Here is a 10,439-nt window from a genome sequence, read left to right as displayed (position 1 = left end):
TGTCTCACTGCCTTGGGGTATGTAACCTTTGCTCGGTCACTGTGCCGACTGCCCTTTCGGTTTCCTGAGGCAGGCTTCGGGTGCCGCGCTGCCCTTCAGGCCTGCCTGCTGCTTCGGAGCACGCTTGTGCTGGAGCCCCAGATCAGCAAAAGCGACTTTTGTGCTTCTCGTACCCCGAGCTCTCGCCTGGGCTACCCCCCCGCCCCCGCAGGCTGGACCTGGTCCCCGCAGCACCCCTTCAGGCAGCAGCACTGCCGCGGGGGAGGGGGGGTCCCGCCTCACGAAGCTGACAGGCTCGGGCTGAGGGGAACCCGTGCTCTGGCGCCGGGGCGAGAGGCCCGTGGCTCTGCCGGAGCTCTCGCTCCCACCGGTGGGCCCGGGGTGGCGGTGGAGTAGGGGGACACGGGGCGGGAGTGCGGGGCGACCCCTCAACGGCCCTTCCCGCCAGGGCGGCTCGGCGGAAGTGACGCGCGGCGGCGGCTGCCGGCACCCGTAGGCACGGAGTAGGGGGCGGGGCCCCGCCTCGGGAAGCGTCGCGTTGGCGGCGGTGACGTTGCGGCGGCCGGGCGGCGCAGGCAGCCATGGCGGCCCCGCTGGCGGCGGCGGCGGCGGGCGCCGGGGCGGTGCCGGGGCGGGGGGGCCGCGGGCCGGCGCTGCGGGAGGGGGCGCGGGTGTCGGCGCTTTGCCTGGCCTGGTACGGGCTGAGCGCCGGCGGGAACGTGGTGAACAAGCTGCTGCTGGGCGGCTTCCCGCGGCCCGTTACCGTCTCGCTCTTCCACATCCTGGGGCTGTGCGGGCTCCTGCCGCCTCTGCTGCGCGCCTGGCGGGTGCCGCCCGCCGGCCCGGCCCAGCTGCCGCCCCGCGCCTATCCCCGCTACATCCTGCCGCTCGCCTTCGGCAAGTACTTCGCCTCCGTCTCCGCGCACGTTTCCCTCTGGCGGGTCCCGGTCTCCTACGCGCACACAGGTGAGGCCCGTGGAGGTGGGGGGGACGGGACGGACGGCCTTATGCCCGGCGTGTGCTCCTGCAGGTGCCCGGGCGGGGATTGGCCCAGCGCCGGTTGGGCTCGTCTAGGGTCCCGGTGCAGAGAGCTGAAGCCCAGTGTGGGCTCGTATGGGTGGCCGGTGCGGTGTCCTGGTCCCCGCTGTGTGCTCGGACTGGTGGCCGGTGCAATGGTCTGGGGCCCAGTGTTGGCTTGTACGGGGGCCCAGTACGGTGACCTGAAGCTCAGTGTGTGCTCATACAAGTGCCCAACACGGTCTCCCAGTCCCCCCTGCGTGCTTGTACATGTGCCCAGTGCGGTGTCTCAGTCCCTACTGTGTGCTCATACAGGTGCCCAATACAGTGTCTCAGTCTCCACTGTGTGCTCCTACGTGTGCCCAGTGCAGTTTTCCAGTTTCTGCTGTGTGCTCATACAAGCACTCAGTGCAGTGTCCCAGTCTCTGCTGTGTGCTCCTATACATGCCCAGCGCGGTGTCCTGGTCCCTGTTGCATGCTCATATGGGTGCCCAGTGCAGTGTCTCGTTCCCCGGTACATGCTTGTACCAGTGCCCAGTGCAGTGACCTGAAGCCCAGCGTGTGCTTCTGTGGGCGCCCGGCATGATGTGCTGTGCCCCACCGCGTGCTCATGTGGGTGCCTGGTGCAGCACCGAGAATTGGCCAGTGTTTGTCTAAGCACCCAGCACAGTGGTGAGGAGGGACAACCCAGCGTGGGCTGAGGTTATGGCTCTGGTGGGACCAGACCTGAGCCCCTCCTACCTCCCCAGCACTCACCCTCTGCTGACGGTGGTTGATGGAGTTGGCCCAAGCTTTGCATCTCCACCAACATTTTCTTTCCTTTCTCAGTAAAAGCGACGATGCCAATATGGGTGGTTCTTCTTTCGCGGATCATAATGAAGGAAAAGCAGACGACGAAGGTGCGGACAGGTTTGCTGAGGTTCCTTTTCTTGGTGGTGTCCGTGGTGTGCTCTGCTGGCTGGGGTCAGGAAAGCTTGGACTTTGGTTAGCTGGGTGAATTTTGTGATTGAAGTTAGATTACACAGACTTTACAAATTCTTATTCCTTTTATCGTGAACGTAAAGAAAACACATCTGAATGTTGAGCAAGGTGATGCTCTCTGATGTGCTGGAGTTGTTATAGCGTGTATTGTAGTTGCTTAAACTTTCTCCAACTACAATAGCATAAAAATTGCTCCCTGGTTTTGTTGCTTTATTCTTCTTTCTCCTTTCTTCCCCAAATAGTAGTATATATAAACTCAGTTGAAATGAAAGTTCTTAGAAGGCGTAAGCTACTATTCTGTATTCCTTTCAGGTGTACTTGTCTCTGATCCCCATAATTACTGGTGTCCTGCTGGCCACAGTCACGGAACTTTCTTTTGACATGTGGGGACTCATCAGTGCACTTGCTGCTACTCTGTGTTTTTCACTTCAGAACATCTTCTCAAAGAAGGTAATAGTTTTGCTGTTCATAATGTTGATTAGTAGCATCATCCTTTAGCAGGACTTGGTATGCTAAAAATACTTTAATATGTCTTTTCCAGTACACATATACATATTTACTTTTTAAAGTTGACTTTATAGTCAAAGGAGCCCAAAGTAATGGTTGGCTATTTTGTATGCCTGTTCTCTACAGCAAATCCTACCTGTTGAAGCTGTTATACTGAAAATCGGGCAGAACTCAGTTTTCTTTACTCCTCAGCATAGATGTTTTTTTCCGCTGACAATTCAATAAGTGCTTAAATTCAGCAGCTCATTTGAAAGCTTTTAATGTATCTTGTATCAAATCCTTTCTCTGTAGTGAGTTAGTGTCAACACTGAGCTTGCCTTGAAATCCTAGAAACAAAATGTATGTCCAGAATCTGTTTAGTTACAAAATTATTTCTGGTTTATAGAACATCTTATATGTGTTGTTATCTTGTTAATACTAAGAGTCACCACTCAAGAAACCATTGTTTTTCAAATGGACATCTGTTTTTCTTTGGTTGTCCTTATAGGAAAGTCATACTATAATGGTATTTACTTATTTTCATAATTTATCTATTATTTAACAGTAACAGCTTTAGACAGCTCCTGAATCTCTGCTGATAACGTGGGCAGTAGCTGAAGAAAGGCTATTTAATAATGTGTTTTGTCAGGTATTAAGAGATTCCCGAATACATCACCTTCGGTTGCTGAACATACTTGGGTGCCATGCTGTATTCTTCATGATCCCAACGTGGGTGTTGGTAGATCTTTCTTCCTTCTTAGTAGAGAATGACTTGGTAAGTGTCGTATTTGGGAAACTTGTTTGCTATTAAGAAAGAAAGGAGAAAATAAAACCAACAAATCAACAAACACCACCACCCAACCAGAAGAGTGTGCTGAAGTGTTTCAGTGTAGTTTCTCGTCAGCGTGGAAGGAACTGTTGTGCAATACATGCAAATTGTTTCACAAAATTATATAAAAAAAATAAACGTAGCGTTCATTGTGAGAATTCATGTCAGGGCTAGGAGAGGTAGTGTGTGCATGTAAATCTCAGGAGTTAGTGGCTGGTGACAGAACAAATGCACCCAGAACGTGTGTTACAAATACGCAGAGAGATGTTTTCTCAGAGTTGGTAGTTGCATAATGTAACATACTTGCGTGCATCTTTAGAGTGAAGTTGCAGATGTTCTTCCCATTAATGGCAGGTAAGAAGTGACTCATTGTATTTGCATTCTTATCTGAGACCTGAGATAATTTTTTTTCTTGTAATGTTTGTCTTTATGACAGAGCACGATGTCTCATTGGTCATGGACCTTGATGCTGCTTATAATCAGTGGATTCTGTAATTTTGCCCAGAATGTCATTGCCTTCAGTATTCTTAATCTGATCAGCCCGCTAAGTTACTCTGTCGCAAACGCCACAAAAAGAATCATGGTCATCACGGTGTCCCTTATAATGCTTCGCAATCCGGTTACGAGCACCAATGTCCTTGGAATGATGACAGCTATCTTGGGGGTCTTCTTATATAACAAGGTAAGGGTTTGGGGGGGGGGCTGTTTGTTTATTCAGGACGCTCACTTGAAACAGTCCAGTAGTTTTGAATTATTTTTTGTACAAGAAGTTAACAGCTGGCAGAACAAACATGTAGAGTGCATAAGGCTTCATTGCAGAGGAGGTACATATAAGTGGAGTACGTGGGTGCCTGGGTCAGACCAGCTGTTAGGATTCTAACAAGCTTAAATTTTGATCTTAATATCTGCTTGAAAAATGAAGATTGGGAAGTAACGCACACCTCTTGAGCAAAAGAGCAGCTTACTGATTTGCCACGTGAGGGGAATGAGGTTTTTGTTAGAAGCCACTAAAGTAAGACTCTAACAGGCATAGATAGTGGTGTAATTGTAAAGCTATTATGCTTTTTTCTAGGTGTATGAGTATGTTAGGTGATACCAAAGAAAAACATTATTTATTTATTTATTTATTTCCTAGACAAAATATGATGCAAATCAAGAAGCAAAGAAGCAGCTACTTCCCGTTACAACTGCAGACCTTGTGAATTTGGACCGTCACCGAAACACTCCTGAAAAGTCTCAGAATGGACTTACGGCATTTGCACAACATGGAGACTATCAGTACGGTCGAACCAGTATCTTAACAGATCACTTCCAGTATAATCGGCAAAACTACCCAACTACCTACAACTTAAATCGTTTTGATATATAGAATCCTGGCAAACAGGTATAGACTGTGATATCAAAGTGTCCCCAACATTATCAGAAACTTTTAGTACATCCATGAATGTAAAGCCATTTTATTGTACAGTTTTTGTGGAAGGGAAGATGCATGTGTAGTGGAAGCGGTACAGACCTTCAACTTCTGCTAAGCAGACCTTTAAACATGAAACCACTAGATCTGACACTGGAACCAAATGCACAGTGTAGCTCTTGTACAGAGATTCTGGTGAAATGCACGTACGTAACTTCAGAGTGATCGTCACTGCTGTTACCGCTCCTTTTCAGAGTCCTGTCAACTGATGAGTCTTTTGGCAGCTAAATTCTGGCCAGTATTTTGTTTCCAGGCTGGTGACACTACCTTTAATTTGTTTTCTCATGTTGTAACGATCCTTGCTTTTAATGAAACTTTCAGAAAGAAGTGAAACTTCTGGTTATCAGGATTTGTCTGTCTGATAATTTGACTTACACGCATCAGTTGCAGATAGGTAGACCTGAATTCATCTTGAGCACCAATGAAACTTCATGTGGGTATTAACTGCTTTTGTGCCTATGCCTTTAGTTTTTGGTGACAAAGCAGACATGTTTCTGAAAGAGTAGACAGTAGGAAGATTGAGCTCTGCAAGAAGCGTACTTGAGGCACAGAGAAACAGAATTTCCTAAAATCACTGTTGTCCCAGTCACTGTAGATAACAAACAGAGCCAAAGATCATAATTGTCTTCTGAATAACGTAGTCCTCTAACTTCGGACATTGCTCTTCCTTGGCAATGCAGAAAGAACACACCTCCACAAATAAAGTGTTTGGAATAAGATTTTTTTTTTTACTTGCTTCACACCTGTTCTTACAAAAGTCTTTTGTTACTTTCAAAATTGAAATGTTTAAGGTGTTTTCTTCTCACTTCTGTGCATATATTATGCTTTCTTACATGAATCATTTATTATGAACGCATTAATTTGAGTAGCCATCATTCTTCATTGTTTCTTGTCTGTCTTTTTAGCCTCTAATTGGTGTTTTAAGTTTCTTAATTACTGCTGCTGGAGTTGCTGTGTGCATTTAGCCCGAGTTCCACTTCCTGCCAAAGTTAAATTGTGTATCCTGCTCTGTTCCTGCAACTCCCCTAGCTTGAATAGTAAATTGTTAAGAAAAAAATATTTGAATCAGCAGTAAATAGATAATTGATGATTAAGAAGAACCGATTCTGTTAGTATAAACGAATGTACTTAATTCTAGACACATTGATTGTTGTGCATCAGATACCGCGTCTGTGCATGAAAGGAATGAAACCAGTTGAACTTGGGTTTCACTGAGCCAGATTTTTATTTGGCAAAAGAAGATTTTAGGGGCTTTCTTTCCTTAACAGAAAAGCTGTTGTACAGTGAGACTTCTGATAGTGTAAGTATTACATTTTTACTAGAGAGGTATTACACACCCATGACAACATTTAGGGTGTGGTACAGAACACTCCCTCCGCTTATTTATTGCTTTAAAAATGACCATTTCCATGATGTGAGGTGATGATTTGGCTCCTTTCCGGATAATAAATAATTTATTTTCAAGTGCAAAGTCAACCTGATCTTAATCTTTTGGCTGACTGTGGAGGTAGTGATGTAGACTGCCTTCCACCTTACGGTCCAAAAGAGGAAATGGTCTTTCTGAAACTTCAGAGATAGGTTTATGTTGCTAATGCTTTATGCTGCTAATGTTTGTGAGCAGAACTTCCTTGACTTGCCTGGAATTGAATCTGTTAGTGCTAGCTTAGAACTTGGACTTTTAGTTTAGAAATTCTACATAAAGTATTTCCTAACCCAGGTTAACAAGAACAAGGTAATGAGGAAAAGCGTTCTTTCAGATGAAAAGTCTTTTGCCCATTCCAGTATTAATTTATGTGTAATTATTTCTTTTTAATATGGGGAATTGCAAAATGTGTATTTCTAAGTCTCACTTCCCACCATGTAAGTGCTTTTACATACATGTAAAAAGGATTGTGTGAACTCTGGATTTGCATTAGGTTCTGGCTCTGCAAAGGACTGATTTGAGGATGAGGTATTTAGGCTAATATTTTTAAGTGGGGCTGAAGTTTGCCCAACTGTTTTCAGAGGGAGCTAGGTGCAAACGCTTCATTGTGGTCTTTGTGCCATTGAGAAAATGGAAATGGTTCTTCCTTACTTCTCAGGGGGGTGACATACCAGAAAAAAGTAGCAGTGGGGGCCCCAGGGATGTGCAGGTGTACTAGGAGTTCATCTCCACATCTTCTGTTATGTCTGCTGCTGTACCATCCCCATACAACTTGAACCATTACTTGTAATAAAGCGCCTCATACTTTATTCACAGATCAGAGGCTTTATTAAATATATTTAGATTATTTCATTTTAGAGAACATAACCAGATCTTTTTTGCAACTGTTTTCAGAGAAAGTTTGCACTGCGCACTTGCTGTGGCAAGTCTTTAGCTCAGCTTCTTCTGTCAAGAGTACAGAAGCAGGTGAGAGTTTTCTGTTAAAAATACCTTGTCCCAAATTCTGGTCTGGGCTTGTGGCCTCGCTGTGTCTCTGAAACAAAACTACTGTATTTGCAGAGCAAAAAGGGACTGACCCAAAACAAGGATATTGTCCATTTAGAGCCTGGAGAGTGAATCTTTTCCCTGGAGACTCCCTGGTATGGTGTTTGTGCTCCTATAGTTCAGGTCTGTGGTCAACAGGGATCATTTTGTCTGGTAGAACATACAATTAAAACGGTTAGGTGAACCAGTTACAAGAGGTGGTTTTGCTGAGTATGTGAATTCGAGTCCTTAAGCAATATTGCCCACATTCAGGTAAAGGAAGTTTCTGATACTGTTGTAATATATATTTTAATCTTGGACCGCTGGCAAGATCTTGTTTGGCAAGGTGAAGCATTTGTTTTAACATGGTTTGTAAATTAATGACGTATTTAACTATGTACATAAGTTGTAGAAAGTATGGAAACACTGGAATAAAAAGGGCATATCTAGAAAATCATGTATAATGACCCCGTTATTAACTCGGAATGAAGGGGGTTGGTTGGAGTTTTTTACTTGCAGGAAGCTTTGGGAGTGCCATGCATTATTAGTAATGACCACTCATGAGAAACCGGATTAATGTTTTGCTGTGTGGGTGTGATACCTTACCAGGTGGTTACGTAGACTGAAACTGCGCCAATTTGGGTGTCCTAACACCAGTCGCTGGTATCCTTAGGAGTGTTTTGATTTCCATTACGCATTTCTAATGTGTATAAATACATCACAGAATGGGAGAAATTCTTCCCAAAACAGTCCTGGATAGTTGTAGAAATACCAGGGTGAGGGAAACCAACCTCTCCCCACTGCCTGTGGGGTTTCTGTTGATAGCTTCATAGAGTATTCGGTGCTCTTTCAATAGATCTTCAAAGTATTTCCCTGGCAGATTCAATTTTAGTACCCAGTAGTAATTGGAGCATCTTTATCACCTGGTAAAACGCTTGTGTTTTTTAAATAAATGATTGCTAAATAAAATTGAGGCAATACTTGGGCTTTGTAGGTGTACAGTGATTTGTAAAAATGGTAATTTGGGATCAACTTATGATGATTCCTGAAGCTCAAGACCTTTTCTTTCTAATCTGTGTTCAAACTCATATTTTTCTGATGTAGCATTTTGCAGCAGAAGAAACTTCTGCCGTGTAGCTCTTTGTGAAAAAGGTGCAATACAAATAAAGGGAAAGTTTTGTTTTTCTAAGGCTTCCTTTTCTGAACCATGTTGTAAGCTGTTAAAAGTAATGCTGAAATATCTTGGTGGTGGTGGTAAAGACAAGTAAAATTTGTTAATCCTGAGACAATAGGTGTATGATAGAATCACAGTATGTAGATACACAAGCGCAAAATACGCAGGTGGCGGTCACTGCCTGTCTTTTTTGGGGGGTTTATGTTGGTACTCTATAAATATATGTGAATATGGGTGGTTTTAAAAAACAAAACAAAATCATAAAAAATGCACTCCTTACTGTGTGAAATCTGGCACTTAAGCAAATGAACACTTTTGTATTATTTTCCTGTTCTTATTTCTGCTGTCGTTCTGTGAAGTTCTGGATGTTACTCAGCCGGATTGCCTGTGACACGCCCCTCCGGCCTGTAGCTGATGCTGCTGATCTGGGATCCCTTACGGGCCGACAGGAAGAAACTGCACTGGTGACTTCCAGGTACTTGGGACTTTGTCCTGTCTGAAACAAATCAGGTGCTCAGGTGGTTTTTGGCAGACATCTCTGTCAGGTAACTCTAGCATTTGGAGCATTTTGTGGATAAGCAGTCACTGCGTTCTGAGAAACATGGCAGCCTGAGTGGTGACTCTGGGGCTCCAGTGTGCAAAGCAGTGACGTGTGTGTTGGCACAAAAGGTGGCAGAAGGAATTTTGAAAAGTTTCATACTTTTTTGAGTATAAGCTGAGATTTGAACTTCATCTGGTCTCCTGGCATCTGTGTTAATTCCAGGACTGTAGAGTGATGCAGAATTGTCAGTTTGTATTTGATTCTTCCCCCACCCCATCCGCCCAGCCTTTGTTATTTGGATACATGGAAGCATCCATCTTTCTGAGGTTTTATATCCTGTAGATAATATAGTGGGGTCTTCATGGTTTGTCTTGTTAAGAATAAAAAGTTATGCCTTTTTGTGAGGCTGTCTGTGAGTTACCTGTGTGAGTGGAAATCCTGTGAATTGTAATTTAATGCTTGAAATTTAAGATGGTGATTACAGCTCCAGGTGAGCCTTAGGATATTCGGTTTGCTTTTGGCCTCATGATTCCCAGATAATCACTTCCACTTGTAGATTCAGTTTTCCTAAAATATTAAAAGACCTCAAAATTGTTTGAGCCCTGCTTTGAGTTTTGATGTCTAGTTCTCATATAAATGGTCTTGAAGCGTGGTGGGGTTTTTTGAGGTTTTTTGAATCGTGTAAGTAGGAATTAAGCGATTTCAGCCATGCCTTGTAGCTCAAGTTGGATGTGAACATGACCAGATCAGTGCCTCGCTTTTGAAGGAATGCTTTCCTGAATCCAGAAGGTATATGAATGTGCTGTATTTTTAATCTCACTTTGAAAAATAATGGAGGATCAGGTGAGTTAAGAACCAGAAATTATTTGGATGTTATTGTTTTAACTGCATGAAGAAATAAGTCACTGAAAGAAAGCAAGTGCTTAAATAATGGCCCTGTGTAGCATCTGCACTTTCCCTAAGTTTTTAGGTTCAGCTCACTCTCTACTGAGCTTCCTGCACATCCATGTACCTTTTCTTGTTATGCCAATGGTCTGCATAGCTTAAGTGCTGCTGCGATGGATCGTCCTCCAAAATGGAACATGTTAAATAACATTCTTTCCTTTAAATCTCCAACAACTGAACTGCAGCTTGGACGTGGTGGTGGAAAAGTTGAGGAATCAAGTGCTTCTCGAAGTGAGGCTCTGCAGGTATTTCGTGAGCTGAGCAGGGGAGCTTCTGAACAGGACCTGCTTCTCCCTCAGAGGCCGGCGAGTGGCCGCGGCGGGTGGGCGACTGGGGAGCCGCAGTGGCCCTGAGTGGCCTGAGGCCCTGCCCCGCGGGCCTGTACACGGCCGGGCCTTGGCCTGTGCCTGCCCGCGGGCTCGCTGCGGGTCCCGGGGCCTCCGCTCAGTGCATCCCCCCTCAAGGCCTCCCCCTTAGGGTGCCCCCTGCCTCCCAGGACGCCTCGTCCCGCCAGCCGCGCGCGGGAAGGGGCGGGCGGAAGTGGTGGAG

The 10,439-nt window shown here is 45.2% G+C and overlaps 1 protein-coding gene across 3 annotated transcripts; it reads left to right on the top strand.

The window, feature by feature from the left end:
• The first annotated feature begins 550 nt into the window (after nt 1–550).
• Nucleotides 551–10,398, top strand: SLC35E1 (solute carrier family 35 member E1). 3 transcript variants are annotated; one of them, XM_037383259.1, is made up of 7 exons: nt 551–966; nt 1,846–1,916; nt 2,311–2,448; nt 3,134–3,259; nt 3,750–3,995; nt 4,449–4,697; nt 8,764–10,398. In XM_037383259.1, the coding sequence occupies exons 1-6, from the start codon at nt 582–584 to the stop codon at nt 4,680–4,682; spliced, it is 1,200 nt and encodes a 399-aa protein (XP_037239156.1). In that variant the 5' UTR covers nt 551–581; the 3' UTR covers nt 4,683–4,697; nt 8,764–10,398. The 3 variants fall into 3 exon arrangements, with proteins under 3 accessions (XP_037239156.1, XP_037239157.1, XP_037239155.1); XM_037383260.1 differs by lacking the exon at nt 8,764–10,398 and adding an exon at nt 7,102–8,420; XM_037383258.1 differs by lacking the exon at nt 8,764–10,398 and having other exon boundaries at nt 4,449–8,414.
• Nucleotides 10,399–10,439: the final 41 nt, after the last annotated feature.

This window comes from Falco rusticolus, chromosome 4, assembly GCF_015220075.1.
Source record: "Falco rusticolus isolate bFalRus1 chromosome 4, bFalRus1.pri, whole genome shotgun sequence".
In the NCBI taxonomy this organism is placed as follows: Eukaryota; Metazoa; Chordata; class Aves; order Falconiformes; family Falconidae; genus Falco; species Falco rusticolus.
The sequence above is the reverse complement of the archived record's forward strand: the minus strand, read 5'-3'. Positions and strand labels throughout refer to the sequence as shown.

Excerpts from the sequence above, each read along its gene's own strand:
- SLC35E1 (XM_037383259.1), top strand. The coding sequence starts at position 582 with ATGGCGGCCCCGCTGGCGGCGGCGGCGGCGGGCGCCGGGGCGGTGCCG. Across the intron at positions 2,449-3,133 it reads AGAACATCTTCTCAAAGAAG|GTATTAAGAGATTCCCGAAT; the intron begins GTAATAGTTTTG and ends GTGTTTTGTCAG. Across the intron at positions 3,260-3,749 it reads TCTTAGTAGAGAATGACTTG|AGCACGATGTCTCATTGGTC; the intron begins GTAAGTGTCGTA and ends TCTTTATGACAG.